Raw genomic sequence first — 16,313 nt, forward strand, 5'->3', positions numbered from 1 at the left:
ATATTCATTTCATCTTAGATCACAATTTATTCAAAATGAATCAATACTAAGTATGTTTTAATGTCAGAACAGCTCCTACCGTCAAGAAGCTAACAATCAAGAAAGATGAGGCACACAAATAACATAAATGCATTAGAAGAAGTACAAAGTACTTCAAGGACTAAAAAATAATGTCTATCTTGTAGAAATATGGAATTAAAAAAAATCAGGAAAGAATTCATGCAAGATGTGTCATGTAAACTGAGTTCTGACAAATGTATATGATTTCTACAGGCACAGATGGAATAGGAGAGGGAAAAAAATCTTGGGGTTATGGTCAAAAAACCACCAACAACTTCATTTTGCACAAGTACAGAATATATATGGAAGGTATAGTGTCAGCAAAGTTGAAAATGTAGGGTAGAGCCAAGTTGTAGAGGTATAGAAAGTACTGAACGACAGACTAAAGGGGTTAGAAAGAGGTACAATGGATACAAAAAAATGAAAAAGACTTACAAAATATCTAAAAGAGTAAAGTTGGAATACATTTTCAATTTCCCTGTTTTTAAGATGCCTGAAGTAAATGAGACCAATTCAACAAACATCAACTTCTATAAAAAATAATTCTGCCGGGGCAGCTAGGTGGTGTAGTAGTTAAAGCACCAGCCCTGAAGTCAGGAAGACCTGAGTTCAAATTTGATCTCAGACACTTAACACTTAACACCTAACTGTGTGATCCTGGGCAAGTCACGTAACCCCAATTGCCTCAGCAAAAAAAAAAAAAAAATCTGCTTAAAGAAGACATTTTTGCCCTTTGAGGTCCTCAAAGCTTTCAGACACCTTCCCAAGAAGAAAATCATTAAGTTGTGGTTTTCTGTAAATACTCAATGATAAAGCATTAGTGGATAGCAAAAAAAAAAAAAAAAAAAAAAAAAAAGTCAATGTTAGCATTAGATTTCTTTCTTTTACATAAAAATTCTCAAACTAACAAAGTTTAAGCAGACAATAAGGTGACAATCCATTTGGGTTAAAACACCAAGGAAAGAAATAACAAAAGCAAAAAAGAGCATTATAAGTACACTCTTAGAAGATATATATTATCCATAGAACTTTAAAAAGTACAAATCATTCTTCATTTACATTTGTTAGAAATATCCTATTTTTCTTTTAAATAAAACATTCATATTGCTAGGCAGAAGAGGTATTCTGCTACATGTAGATGGTCTTATATTTTATATTCCCAAATGTCTTTCTCCTTAGGAATTACAATTGCTGAAACTAAATCACACATTTCTAAGTTTTCCTTTGGGCTTAGTAGGTATATAGGAACCAAGTATGAATTTCAGACTACTTGTACTAGAATAAGCAAACTCCAATTCACACAGAATCTGAAGAATGAATAAGGCAAGGATGGTAGTCTAGGGAAATGAATTGGAGGCAGTGGGAAGAATGTGCACCTAATAACCAGCAAATTCACAAGTACTTTAACACTATTTTTTTAAATGTCCAGGAACAGAGAAAAAAACATGCTAAGAAAACAAAAAGTTGACATCTACAAACAATTTAATATTTTTTTGGCATACCAGATATGGAAAAGGAATGAAGGTGAAGACAAAACCACAAAAAAATACCATTAATAATCCTGGTATTATTACTCATACTCATCCCAATCTCATCACAACCTTCTACCCGCCCCCCACCAAAAAATAAAAAAATAAAAGCTACACACAGAGTCATGCTTAAAAAGAGCCAAATTGCTAGTTGGTTAATTTGTAAAATGGCTTATCTGGATTCTTGGTAGAAATGACTTGCATGCAACCACATCTAGAGTAACAGGAAAAACTGAACAGAAATGAAATAATGATAGGAATGCGGAAATGCTTGGGAAGGAGAAACTAGAAGTGAAAAACTAGGAAGCAGGAAAAATAGTCTAATAGAAATGAAAAACAAAATGTGTTCAGATGGCAATTTCATGCAGCATGGGTTTGTATCATACATACCCAGATAGGACCGCCTGGGTGGAACTTTGATTTCTTCATCCTTACTATCTGCAGCTATAGTTTAAAGATTCAAACAAACAAACAAACAACAACAAACAAACAGAAAAGGAAGAAAAGACAAAAACAAAAAACAAAAAACAAACAGACAAGTTTGAGATGAAAGTAAGTGATTTTGTCTCCCCACCCTTCTCTTCTATGGAACATTAACAGGAACAAGCCACAATTCTTGAGGTTTTATACTTTTTAGAATTGTCTTTCCTGCTCACTGCCCCATCACTCCAAATACCTTACTCCATATTCACATATATCACCCAACCATAACCTCCCCTCCTGTTCTCTTAAACTTTTATCCCTTCACCTTCCAACACATACATGGAAAGATAGCAAAAAGTCCCCATGCATTTTGATAAGATCTAAAATGAAAATAAAGCCACATAATTTAACTCTTCAGTGAGTTATATTATGAAAAAAAGAAATGAAAAGGGAAATAAATTAAGAAAAAAATCTTCACATCAAGTTTCTTTGTTATATATCCAAGACATATAAGGAACTGATTCAAATTTGTAAGAAAAAGACATTCCAATTGATATATGGTCTAAAGATGCAAATAGGCTACTCTCAAGGAAAGAAATGCAGGCTGTTTATGAGCATGTGGGAAAAAAATGTCCTGAATCACCATTAATTAGAGAAATACATATTAAAATAATTCTGAGTCCACGCCATCCTTCTTCAGAGTGGCAAAAATAACACCACAAAAGGAAAAATGATAAATGTTGAAGAAATTGTGGGAAATAAATATATGTACCATTAGACGACCTGTAAATGAATACAATTATTCTGAAAAGATATTTGGAATTATACACACAAAGTTATTTAACCGTTATGACTCCTTACCTATATCATTGCTAGGCTTATAATCTTCTTTTTCTTCCCTGCCCCCCCACCAAAAAAAATGCAAGAAAAAGTAAAGGGTTTTTATATCCAAAAAATATTTATAGCAGTTCTTTTTATCGTAACCAAAAAACCAGAAACTGAGAGGATGTCCAATGACTGACGACTGAACAAATTGTAGATTATATATATGCGATGGAATGCTATTGTTTTGCAAGAAATGAGGAATAGATAATTTCAAAGAGATATAAAAAGATTTGTATGAACTGATGCAGAACAGTCCAATTTGTTCTGAAGTGAACAGAACCAGGAACAATTTATGGTATAAAATCAGTATCGTAAAATGAACAATTTTGAGGATTTTTATAAACTGATAATGAAATGAACAGAACCAGTACAATTTTTAAATCACTGTAAAAAACAAACTAGAAACTGTGAGAGCTATGATTAATACAACTTACCATTTCAGATTCTAGAGGACCAGTGATGAAATATGCTATATTTACTATTGCAAGGTGACTGATTTATTTAAGTTGCAGAATGAAACATAAAACCTTTTCAATACAGCTGCTAAAAGAATTTTTTGTTTTTAACTATTCATATTTGGGGAATGATGGGGTTGCAACAGCTGTGAAATGCTGTATTCATTTTCAGAGCAGAAGGCTATGTTGTTTTACTTAGCTGGTTTATTTTGTTCTAAGAGATTTTCACAAAGTAGAAGTAATCTGTAAACTTTTGTAATGTAAAATAAGACATCAACAAAACTTAAAAAAAAAAAAAAAAAAAAGGAAAAGCAGAGATATGATGGCCATATCTGAATGCCACTTGAATGTCTACTATTTTCTCCCTTCTATTGTAGTTATAATAATCAATGCCTCAAGTTGGTTCAGAGACAAAATTGCTCTAAAACGCTGAAACACAACTTTGTTTTTTTTCTTTTCTATTAGAAGACTGCAGTGGCCATCTAATATATTCTCTATGTAAAGTCAAGAAACCCAATGATGCTCCTTCCTCCATCTACTTCATGAGACACACATTTACTAGTGACTTTCATGAAGGTCAAAGAATAGACTCAAGTAACATAAAAAAGTTATAACTAAATTAACAGGGGATTACTTGTAAAAAGTAAAGATCTAAGAGCAGCAACATTTCAGAGTAGAAACGTCATCACAGTAGCAGTAGCAGTATTAGTACTAATAATAATTAGTAGTGATGGTGGTAGTGGGAGAGGACAGGAATAGTAGTGGTTAGTAGTTAGTAGCAGCAAATATTTATAAAACACCTACTATGTACCAAACACCATACTAATCACTTTACAAATATTATTTCATTTAATCTTTATACAACCCTAGAAAGTAGGTGTCATTATTATCTTCATTTTACAGATTAAAAAACATGAAATAAACAGACCTTAAGTGATTTGCCATGGTCATATAGCTATTAAGTGTCCAAGGCCACATACATCAAGTTTTTCTGACTCCAGGCTCAGCACCCTATCCATCCAACTGTCTCTAGTAATTAGATAGCTTTTTATCATTTTGTGCCTCAATTTCCAGTTTTATAAATACAAGGTTGTTTGGCATAAGTACAGTAAGTTATAAGACTACAGTGACAGTGGTTTCCTCCCTGTAAATTAGGAGAGGCACATTAATAAAAAGAGAACCACTGAGAGCTGGTAGGTGAGGTTATTGCAGTTCCTGCCCTGACCCCCAATACTCTTTTAATACAGTTTGCCTTCTCTTCCTCCACAAGTTTAATTATCTACTCTGCACCATCACACAGCCTTCATCATTAACTATCTCTCACAGGGTTGTTGTGAAGAAAGCATTTTGTAAAATATAGAATCTGATATAAATTAACAAAATTGGCCCTATAAAGCTATTTTCAAGGACACATTAAACTAAATACCAGTTGTAAATGGGTAAATACCAGCTATTTATTTTAACGAGTCTTTGGACCAGAGTCTAATGTCCATTTTTAAAGGCTAAGTTCATAAAAAGAAACTAGTAATAGCTGCAGGGAAGGGGCTCAGTCTTAGCACAGAATTATCTAATCCCTAGAACAGGGGTGCTTAATTTGGAGATTTATATACTTTTTCCCCCCTAAAATTTTGAGAACCTGTATTTCAAAGTAATTGGCTTATTGATTTCCTCTGTTAATACCATGTGTGTTATTTTGAGCATTTAAAAAAATATTCTATGGAATTCATATGCTTTTTTTTTTCCTGAGTCAACTGGGGTTAAGTGACTTGCCCAGGGTCACACAGCTGGGAACTGTTAAGTGTCTGAGGCCACATTTGAACTCAGGTCCTCCTGATTTCAAGGCTGGTGCTCTATCTGTTACACCACCTAGCTGTCCCAAATCCATATGTTTTTTCATCTGATTAGGGGCTTCAGGACACAAAAGCTTAAGAACTTCTATTGTATAGGTGCCTGAGAATTATTTTTTTGGAGAGGAGCTCTAACACTTCACCCACTGCATTAAAACTTCATTTGAAGTATTCTGCTAATTTACAAATAGATACTACTCACAGCTCTAAAATAGAACAGAAAGCCAAAAAAACCAAAGCTGGAAACAAAATGGATATTTTGGCTTTGTTTTAATTTTGTTTAGGGAGGAGAACAGAAAGAATTAAGTTAAAATCAATAATTCAGACTTATTGGGAGTATAAGGAAAATGTCTAGACAGAACTATGCTTCATTTCTTTAAGACAACATCAGATTTGGCTGCCTTTGAAATGAAATTTCATTAACAAATAATTATAAGCAAACAAAGGCAAATTTAACAACATGTAGTATTTACAGCAGCTCTCAACACCCAAAGCAGTCACATAAGATTTCTGATGGGTTCTGCCTCCAGGAAAAAAACAACCTTAAAAAAAAAAAAAAAACAAACCCAAATATGCACATTCTTCCCTTCCCCAGTTTCCTCTTCTCTCGATTAATGTGCTGTATCTGAAATGTAGGACAGAAGGTCCTATATTATGGGGTCCTGATTAACAGGAGAAAGAAAGGGAATAAGAATTTATTTTGCACCTATGTGTCAAAGCACTAAATACTTTACAAATATTGTCACATTTAATCCTCGTTAACAAACTGTAAGGTATGCACTATTATTATCATCATTTTACAAATGAGGAAAACAAAGGAAAACTGAGATTAAGTGATTTGCCAAGGGTCATGCAGCTAGTTAAGTATCTAAGGCAAATTTGCCTCTTATTCCAGACCAAGCACTTACTCATGGGCTAGCTGTCTGTTACTGCTTCTATGACATAGTGACTTGCTTTGTGGGGGCATGTGTCTTCTGTAGTAAAATGTTGTATACTCGGGCTTGTCTTATTGAGCTGGCACACAGTCTCTGAGTTTTAAATTTAAAAAAAAAAAAAGTCTCTCAAAAGTAATCCTCATCCAATAGATGAAGCAAATCATATAATGTGTTAGAGATCAACAGGAACATAGAGATGATATGATATAAGAAATTCCTGGCATACAGCCAAAAGAAACCAAGCATCCAGACTATCAGTCCAGAGCTAAGTACAGTGACTACAACACCGGGCCCAGTCAGGAAGAGCTGAATTCAAATGTGGCCACAGATACTTTCTACATTCAAGTACTCTGGGTGAGTTTTTTAACCTCAGTCTGTGTCAGCTTTCTCATTCATAAAATTAGGATAATAACAGCTCCTAGCTCTTAGGGTTGTTATGAGGATAAAATAATATAATCTTTGTAAATAAAATAGCTTGCAACCTTAAAAGTTATCTTGTAAATGCTAGCCATTATTATAAAAACATATTTATCTGGGCCTCTAGTTTTTATTTTTTCTCTCTCCAGTTTCCTATTTTTTGACCAATTTTCTATTCATTTGCTCTGCCCCCAACAGATTAATTAAAGGAATCTAAAAAGGTGAGATAAATCTCAATCTGAATCACTTGACAGTAGCTCTAGAACAACAGTTGGGTTCTTAATCATTTTTGTGCCAGGGACCCCTTAGGCAGTCTGATGAAATCCACAGACCCCTTCAGAGATTATTTTTCTAATGCAAAAAAATTCAATTCCTAGGAGTACAAATCCAATTATACTGAAGTACAGTTTAAAAAAAAAAAAAAAAAAAAAAAAAAAAAGGAGTTAAGTAGGGAGGAGGAAGGAGCAGAAAAAAGGAGAGAGAAGAAAAAGGAGCTGCCAAAATTACAGATTAAGAATCCTTTCTTTAAGAATGAACTCCCAGTGCCACAGGTGGCATGAGATATTGAGGAATCAAAGCCAAAGACCTTAACATGCCTAATGTTCAGAAAATAATGAGAATGTTCCAAACAAATCATGCAAGTAAAAAGAACAAGATAGTCCTCATACAGAGTCATACATAAAAGGAACACAATTAGTCCTCTTACAAACTGCCAGTCTCATTTAAAAAAAAAAAAAGAAAAGAAAAGAAAAATCAAATAGGAATCAAGTTACAAATGACTAAACAGTGACAAATATTCTTATAACATAAAGAAAAAAAAGAACATAAAAGATTCAGGGAAGCAAGGGAATAATTATATTAACTGATATAGTGAAGTAAGCTGAACCAGTGAAACAATATACACACAATGGCTAAAACCAATGCAATAAAAGCAAACATAATGATCAAGAAAAGATCCTAAAAAAGCGCTCAGAAAATGCAGTTCCCTCAGTTCCTGGAGATAGGAGACTGTTTTGAACACTGCACATATCCTCAGATGCAAGAAGTATTGGCTGTAATGTTATATGTGATGATTTTTTTTCTCTTTATTAAGTTTTTGTTACAAGGAAAGTTTACTAGAAACAGGAAAGAAAGATATTCAGGAATGAAAAATAAAACTTACAAAAAATTTTTAAGTTAATGGAAAGGGAGCAAAAAAAAAAAAAAATGGCATTTAAAAATTTACTGCCTAGAAATTTTAGTGGAAAAAAAAAGAACAATATCATCTCCAAGATGATTTGTGAGGAAAAGAAATGGAGGTGACTTCATTTTTCCTATCAGGAAGCTGAAATTTAGCAACAAAGATCCAAAACTATTTTAGGCAGAGAAATAGCAAAGAAAATTAGCTGAGAGCTGGGGAAGAGGGTATTCTTCAGATTTTTTTTTTTTTTTTAAACACCCGTCATTGCTCTGTAAAGCCCAACAGAACAAAAAGAATATTGATTCTGATTCCTTCCTTCAATAGTTACAGTAAGACAGAGAAAGACTGATTTCTTTTAAAGTATTTTTCTAAATGACTGGATGCCCATCAATTGGAGAATGGTTGAGTAAATTGTGGTATATGAACGCTATGGAATATTATTGTTCTGTAAGGAATGACCAGCAGGATGAACACAGAGAGGACTGGCGAGACTTACATGAACTGATGCTAAGTGAAATGAGCAGAACCCGGAGATCATTATATACCTCAACAATGATACTGTTTGAGGATGTATTCTGATGGAAGTGGATCTCTTCGATAAAGAGAGCTAATTCAGTTTCAATTGATCAAAGATGGGCAGAAGCAGCTACACCCAAAGAAAGAACACTGGGAGATGAATATAAACTGCTTGCATTTTTATTTTTCTTCCCGGGCTATTTATACCTCCTAAATTCAATTCTCCCTGTGCAACAAGAAAACTGTTCGGTTCTGCACACATATATTGTATCCAGGATATACTGTAACCTATTCAACATGTAAAGACTGCTTGCCATCTGGGAGAGGGGGTGGAGGAAGGGAGGGGAAAAATCGGAACAGAAGTGAATGCAAGGGATAATGTTGTAAAAAATTACCCTGGCATGAGTTCTATCAATAAAAAGTTATTAAAAAAAATAAAATAAAGTATTTTTCTAAGGGTATCTAGATAGCACAATGGACTAAGCCTGGAGTCATGAAGGCCAGAATTCAAATTTGATCTCAGACTTTTACTGTATGACCCTGGGCAACTTAGTGCTGACTGCCTCTCTCGTTCTCCAGACCCTCCTCCCACCCACCCCCAAAAAATACCCAACATATTAAAGTATTTTTCTAAATAAATTTCACCTCAGGAAAAAGAGAAGTGCTCTAAAGAATGTCCATAGGTACAGAGAACATTATTGGGTCAGCATTCTGTTACTGGTAGCAAAGACAAGAATTCTCAAAACTAAGTCCAAGATCAGGCAGATACTGTTCCAAGCAGATCATTTTCAAAAGCATCATTTGAGGAATATTCACATATGAGGGAAATTCATAATATATGTATGCTATTAAAATTCTTCCAGGACATGCATGAACTTTTGTTGCAAGTCAAAATTATGCAACTTCACATTAAATATGGACTGATTCACACTTTTGGTGAGAGGAGGAAGAGCCATTTAATAAGATGGTAAATTTAACCAATTAATAGGTTTTTTATTTTCTTTGCTTCCTTCTACCTATGCCCAGCAAACTTTTCCTCTCCAAAATAATCCATCTCTAATTTCTCATACTTAGTAACTCATCGTGATTCAGAGAGGAGGGATCGAATCTAGTCCATGTTGGAACTGACCCTATACATAAAGATTAAAGACAATTTCAAAGATAAACTATTTTTTCTTCCTTTCAGGTATATACAATTTCAGTCTAATAAGCCTCTGGAAAGAAATCAGGAGGGCAAGTACCACCAAAAATACCATAACCACAATGATATGTATTCCCCAGTTGATAGCTATACAAGTGTGTAGTGAAGAATTTTCCAACACACAGGATGTTCCAGGACTGAATTCCCCTACTATTAAAATAAATCAAAAGAATCCACAAAATAATGCTTTAAAGCCAATAGCTCACTAAATTATTACACTTTTTTCTTGTGGCTTTTCTAAGTCCCAGCCTTGTATTCAAAACCTTAATGATAGGGAACATTCAACAACTAAGTCTGCTGATGGTAAGATGAATGTTGCAAGTAAGCACAGAAAGACAAGAATCACAGTGTAGGATTAACTAGCCATGTCCTTTCACATACTCTTAGAAACATCTACAACAGGAACTCTTAATCTGGAATTCATAGATTGTTTTTTTAAATGTATCTTGATTGCTTATTTAACTTATTTCCTTTGTAATCTCAAGTTTTCTTTTATGCATTTAAAAACATTACTCTAAAATAAATAAATAAAAATAAAAATAAAAACATTACTCTAATAGGGGACCCAGGGACTTCATCAGACTGCCAAAGAGGACCATGACAAAAAGTTAAGAATGTTTGCTCTGTAACTTTTGAGTTCTCTATCCTTTAAAATTCCATTTGCAAAAAAGTGGAAATAAAATTGTCACTTATAAAATCAAAAATTACCATTATTCTCAAATGTTTAGGCTTTCCCCCTCCTACCTTTTTCTTCAGAAAGACTGACTTTCCCATGGAAATCTTTAGCTACAAAAAAACTCCAGCAGTTTCTTCATAATAAAAGCTTGACCTTTCAGGTTAAGGACAAGCCATTCTTCATTGGCTCATCCAGGCAGAAGATGGATGAAGGGTTGAGAGCTGGCAAAATTCTCAGAAGAGAAACAGAAACATACAAGGGGAAAACTGATGCTGATGAGTTCATATGACTCCTAACTCAATACATAGAAGATAAATCAAGTTACAAATGACTAGCCTAAAATCAAGATGCACTGTGGTCAGTTTAAAATAATGTTGGGACCTGTTTTTCTATATTGTCACATGGAGAGTAAAAAAAAAAAAAGACATTTCTGTTTCTCTCTGGAATCTACTATGAGTTATGTCTTTCTTTTACAAAGTAAACATTTAAGAGATAAATTGTTGATTTAATATGGACTCAAAATTGGAGAGCTCAACATTGTGAGCTCTACTGTCTTCAATACATTAAAATTTCTGAAGAGAAAGTAGGTTTAGAAATTAATTCCAAGTTTTTTGCCAATTTATTCAAGTAAAAAGAAGGTCATAGTTCAAAACATTCCATGACTTCTTACATTTATGATTGAGTGACATCTGTCACAGAAGTCCTGAATATATTTAGGCCAGTATTTGACAGTACATTTGTAAACATGGATAAATCACTGATGTTGGGTTTTGTTTCAAATCAAAACACAACAGTCCTTCTTTATGGAAGCATTTCTGAAGTAGCAAGTGAGTGATAAAAACTAAGTTTGCTATAGACAATAACCTTATTATTACATTTTTTCCCCCAACAACCTTTTCTACTAAAAGAAGGCAAGAAATAATACATACCACTTTGCAAATGTCAAGTCATTTCTCTCTTCACTCATGCCTAGCTTTGTTGCCTAGAAGCAGCTAGCTGAAAAACATGCCAAGTTTCAAACAAGTATACAAGGGGCAATCAACACTTAGGGTTAAGGCTCTTCTGCAGTATTCAAGCAGTTCAGTAAAGATATGTAAATATCTAATTTTGCTAAATTCTATTTTATTTCAGAAACCTGCTTCCTTGTTACCTCACTTTTTGGGGGGAGCATTAAGGGGTGGGGATATAGAGTGGGGATGGAGGATTACTATTAAACCCTGGATGCTGTTTAAGATAAAAGATAGTAAGAGCCTGTTTCTAATCATTTCAGACAATTTGGTCAACAATAAACAGCAAGCAAATTTGACTAGTTATTACTGGATACAAACATTGCTAAGGCTTTTGTGTTATTTCCCATGGTAATGACTAATCTGTTAATAGAGAAGATCCTTCATGTCCTGCTAATAAGCAACCTGATCATATTTCAGGCAGTTACATGACTTCTGACTGAGAACCCAGTGGGTCCCTGGTCAGTCAAAGTCTACAAAAGGTCATAGACAAGGTTAAAGTGAAAAAAAAGGTGGGGAGAGGGAGGTTTGATGGGTCTATGCAAATGGAAGTCCACAAGGAAAATCAATATTATCAAGATAGAGATTTAAAAGTATAAGTCACTTAAAAAATTCTCAGAAATAATTAAGAGCTTCATTCAACCTTTAGTAATACCTTTGTTTGCTTGACTGAATTAGTGACATGATAAGGTCAACCTTATTTTCATCTTGTACAGTTTTAAATAAAAATCACCATTTAAAAAAAAAAAAAAGAAGAAGAAGAAGAAGCTGCTTATTGATCAGACTGCCTCCTGGCAGTCAGCAGAAAACACTCTAGGGGATTAATGACAATGAAGTTTAAAAACACTGAATCCAGAAATTATCACCTCTATCTAAAACTAAAATTCTGACAATTTAGACTGACCAAATATTTCTCTTAATTAAAAAACAAAAGCACATGAAGAATGAGATCTAAAGAGATCAGGAATGCCAAGAATAAAAATTAAGGGACAATCAGGCAGATCACCCCAAACAATTCCAAACTGAGAAGTATTTCATATAGGTCAAATCCCTAGGAGATGAAGAATTGGCTTCCTACTGAGGACACCTAAAAACCTAAGATCATATCATATGGAAGAAAAAAATTTCATAACATGGCAAAAACATAAAAGGGATGAATAAGGACAATAGTCTACAAGTATCAAAAAAGCCAGCCTAGATTTTTCTTAGGAACCAGAGAGGAGAAGTCAAGATTCCTTATAAAGAAAAATAAAAGTGTTTTTACAAGATTACAACAGGAACAATAATTTGCTAAAGTTAAATTTTTAAAACCTGATGACGTTTTGTAGCTAGGAAGACCTGGGTTAAAAGTCTGCTTCTGACACAGAACCTAACCCTGTACAAGTCAATTAACCTCTGATATCCCAAGTCCTCTTTAAACTGGAAGTTTTTAACTTTTTTGTGTATCATGGGCCCTTTGGCAGTCTGATATTTTAAAATGCATATAATAAAATATGTACATCATGTAAACTAATAATATTGTTCAGCTACAAAAATATTTTTAAAAACAAATTCAAAGACCACAAGTTAAGAATTCCTGCTCTTACACTAAGCAGTATAGCAGCTACCAATATACTTTAATAAAGGAAGATTCTTACCAGGTGCTCCTGCTTGAGTAAAACCACAGCCCCCCAAAATTAATAAATTAGTGGACCCTACCTCAATTTGACTGAGTTTGCCTGCCTACACAGAACACATTAACCTACCACCAGAGAATCAGGTTGCATTGGTAGAGGATAAACAGTCATAAAAACAATGGAAAGATTTCAACAATGTATTTTATTTACAAATTATACCTAAGAGTAGTGAGATTAAATCACCATTTTAGCCTGCTTGGTCAACAATCTTTTATTGACCTAGAAGCGTGGCCAGAAAACACAGCCAAAGTAATATATTCCCTTTTCTAATTCAGTCCTGAATTTGCATGAAACAAAGGTTATAGTTAATGCTACATGGTATCCAGAATTAGGACATAGCTGTCCTTTGAATAGATGTTGGCTTTAGTAAATATGCATCCTACTTTTTAAGTTATTGACTGGAAATTAGTTTTCTAGCATCAATAGCAAGTGATCATAAGGATGATGAAGACATAAAAGCTCCTATGTAATCCAGATGACAATGAGATATGCTTTATATGCTAATTTAGGATGATTCTTACATATAAAGTCAATAATAACTTTATTAATCACCAACCTGCAAAGGAACGACGTTTTAAATTCAGCTCATTTGTCACTCGAACTTCGGTACAGAGTTTCAACATCAATAACATAGTAAAGATCATAACAATGCTTTGCCACAGAAGAGGAGATTCGAAATGCCTTCCAAACCTAAGGAGACAGAAAACAAAACAGAAGACATTAGGCCATAGGCAACCCTTTTCTTCCTTCCCTTTTACCTTCCACATTTCCAAACTTTTTCATTAACAATAGTACCCATGATGTCTACCACCACCACCAGTGATGCACACTTTGTTATTTACCTTATTTACCTTAGAGCAGCAACTTTTAGTCCTTTTTTGTGTAATGGATACTTCTAAGAGTCTGGGGAAAACCTATGTTCCCCTCAAAATAGTATTTGTAATTTGCCTGCATTTATAATTGAAGGAATACCAGTTTGAAGTTAGTGGAATAAAGATGCAATTTTCTTCTCCTGTTGAAGTTCACAAACATTCTCCTAGCTCCCAGAATCCTATATACCTATCTGCTTTGGGGTGTCTAGATCTTAGGTTAAGAAACTCTAAGAATGATATATTACATTTGCCTTAGAAGTGGGTTTACTTGAACATCATAGGATTCAATAATGGGAAAAGACTTCAAATCATCTCATCCGACCCCACCCTTGTACATAAGAGAACACAATGGAGATTAAGAAATAAAGTGATTTGTCCAGAGTCATAGAGGAAGAAATTAGCAGGGCCATAATTTCAATTCAATTCTTCTAACTTGACAACTAGTTCTCTTTGCATTACATGTCACAGTAGGTAAGAATTCTGGGCTTAGAGTCTGTAAGAACTAAGTTAAAGTCATTTCTTTTACTCTTACTAGCTGTGTGACCGTAGGCAAATCACTTAATCTCTCTTGGGTGTAAAATGGAGATAATACCACCTCTAGCGGCTACCTAACTGAGTTTGAGGCTCAAAAAAAAAAAAAAAAAAAAAAAAAAAAAAAAAAAAACACCTAAGGCTTTGCAAATTTTAAAAATAGTATATAAATGGCAACTGTTATTTTAAATGTCCTGTATTCTTTCCTATTTGTATTCATCTAATTAAAAGAAGGAAAAAAGTCTATCCTCCTTTACTAATCCATGAAAACCTATAAAATACATGTTTGAGTATATAAAGCTCTTTACAACCTGGTCACTTTCTCTTTTCAGTATTCTTACATGACTCCTGTAACCTATTTGCTGCTTCCTGAATACAATGTTTTGTGTCTTCCCTTTTCACTGCACTGTACTAGCTGTCTGTCTCTCTCTGTCTCTGTCTCTCTCTCTCTCTCTCTCTCTCTCTCTCTCTCTCTCTCTCTCTTTTCCCACACTCCCACCTTCTTTCCTGGAAGGTTCTGCCTCTGAAAATCCCAAGTTTCCTTCAAGATTCAGTTTAAATCCCACTTTCTAGAAAAAGTCTTTCCCAGCCTCCCCAACTGTTAGTACCTTTTCTGTTATTTCCACCTTTGCCTGCATGAATCCTATATGTATATTTATGTATTCATGTTGTTTCCCCTATAAAAAACACATGTTCCCTGAGGGTAAAGATTGCTTTTCCTTTTTGTCTGTCTGTCTTCAGTGTTTAGAACACAGTAAACACTTAGTAAATACTTGCTGAATGGCTCATATGTACAGAATTTATATCTCTAAATAACTAGTTTTGCACTGTCCAGAATCCAGTCTCAGGAATGATTAAGGACATTTTTTTGACACAGTATCATTGTACAATAGAGTGAGCATGAATCCCAGGTTAGTTTCATATAAAATGTTTTTGTTGTTCGGTCATGACTCTTCATGACCCCATGGATCATAGCATGCCAATGCTGTCCAAGGGATATTTTTGATAAAGGTACTGAAGTGGTTGGCCATTTCCCTTTCCACTAGATTAAAGCAAACAGGTTAAGTGCTTTGTCCAGGGTCACACAAGTCAGTAAATGTCAGAGTTGGATTTGAACTCAGGTCTTCTGGATTCCAGACCCATGGCTCTATATTGTACCTACTTTGCTCAGAAAAGTCATGGAATTTCTGAACTGGAAAGGAAATCGTCTAATCCAATTTTTCCATAAGAAGATAGCTTCTGAAATGTAAGATGACTTATCCAAGGTCATAGAGCAAATGGCAGTTAGGATTTGGGCTCTAAGTCCTCTGCCTGAATTATCTGCCCTTCCACAACTTCTATACTCTTTAAAATCCCCTTTTATCTGACAGAGAGGGAAGCCAACTGGATATTCAAAATAGAAAAATCTCTCTGACTAACAAGGCCTGGAGTCCCAAACTCCTATAGTCTTGTCTCTTATGAATTACACACTCAGGAAAATCACTTTATGAACAGCTGTCTTCCAGCCTGAACAACACAATTAGTAAAGCTGCCAAGCAATGACAGCTGTTTAGAATTCCACAAAGCACAAATAGGAAGAGAAAGATAAAGTTGTGTATCACATATATATACATTCATTCAAAATTTATCAAGCTCCTACTGTGTACAGAGAATTGCATTTGGCCCTAAAGAAGATGGCAAAAGGCAGTATCTTCAGGGAGCTTCTCATCTAGTAGAAAAATGACCCCAAAATAGCCATAGCACACAAAGTAGGACAGAAATATAATTAGAGAGTTACAAAATGCTATATGAATCAAAAGGTCATCACTGGTCACCTTGGGCATTCTACTATCAAAACACAAGCCTGTAAACTCCATTAAATCAGAGTCTCTATCTTACTTTTATGTGGCTTGCCCCCTTATCTTAGCACTAATAGGGCTCTGAATATGAAAAGTCACCAATAAATGTTTGCTACTGAATTAAACCAAACTTATTAAATTTCAGAACTCCCTTTATTAGCCATCTTTCCTACAATATATACTCAGAATTGCCCAACAGCACTGACAGGTTAAGCCACATTGTCTTGTGTCACAAAGCCAATCACAGACTCAACCTGAACTCTGA

General features: G+C 34.3%; 1 protein-coding gene across 4 annotated transcripts in view; it reads right to left on the reverse strand.

Moving 5' to 3' along the window:
* SLC66A2 (solute carrier family 66 member 2) overlaps positions 1-16,313 on the reverse strand; it is a 161,496-nt gene that overhangs the window by 125,766 nt on the left and 19,417 nt on the right. For 3 of the 4 annotated variants that reach the window (XM_051970566.1, XM_051970564.1, XM_051970565.1), the window contains exons 3-4: positions 13,364-13,497; positions 1,980-2,033 (exon numbers count right to left, since the gene is read on the reverse strand). In XM_051970566.1, the coding sequence (XP_051826526.1) occupies positions 1,980-2,033; positions 13,364-13,497 (188 nt within the window). The remainder of the gene's footprint in view (positions 1-1,979; positions 2,034-13,363; positions 13,498-16,313) is intronic. The other variant, XM_051970567.1, reaches the window with a different exon arrangement.

The sequence above is a fragment of the Antechinus flavipes genome, chromosome 1 (assembly GCF_016432865.1).
Source record: "Antechinus flavipes isolate AdamAnt ecotype Samford, QLD, Australia chromosome 1, AdamAnt_v2, whole genome shotgun sequence".
NCBI lineage: Eukaryota > Metazoa > Chordata > Mammalia > Dasyuromorphia > Dasyuridae > Antechinus > Antechinus flavipes.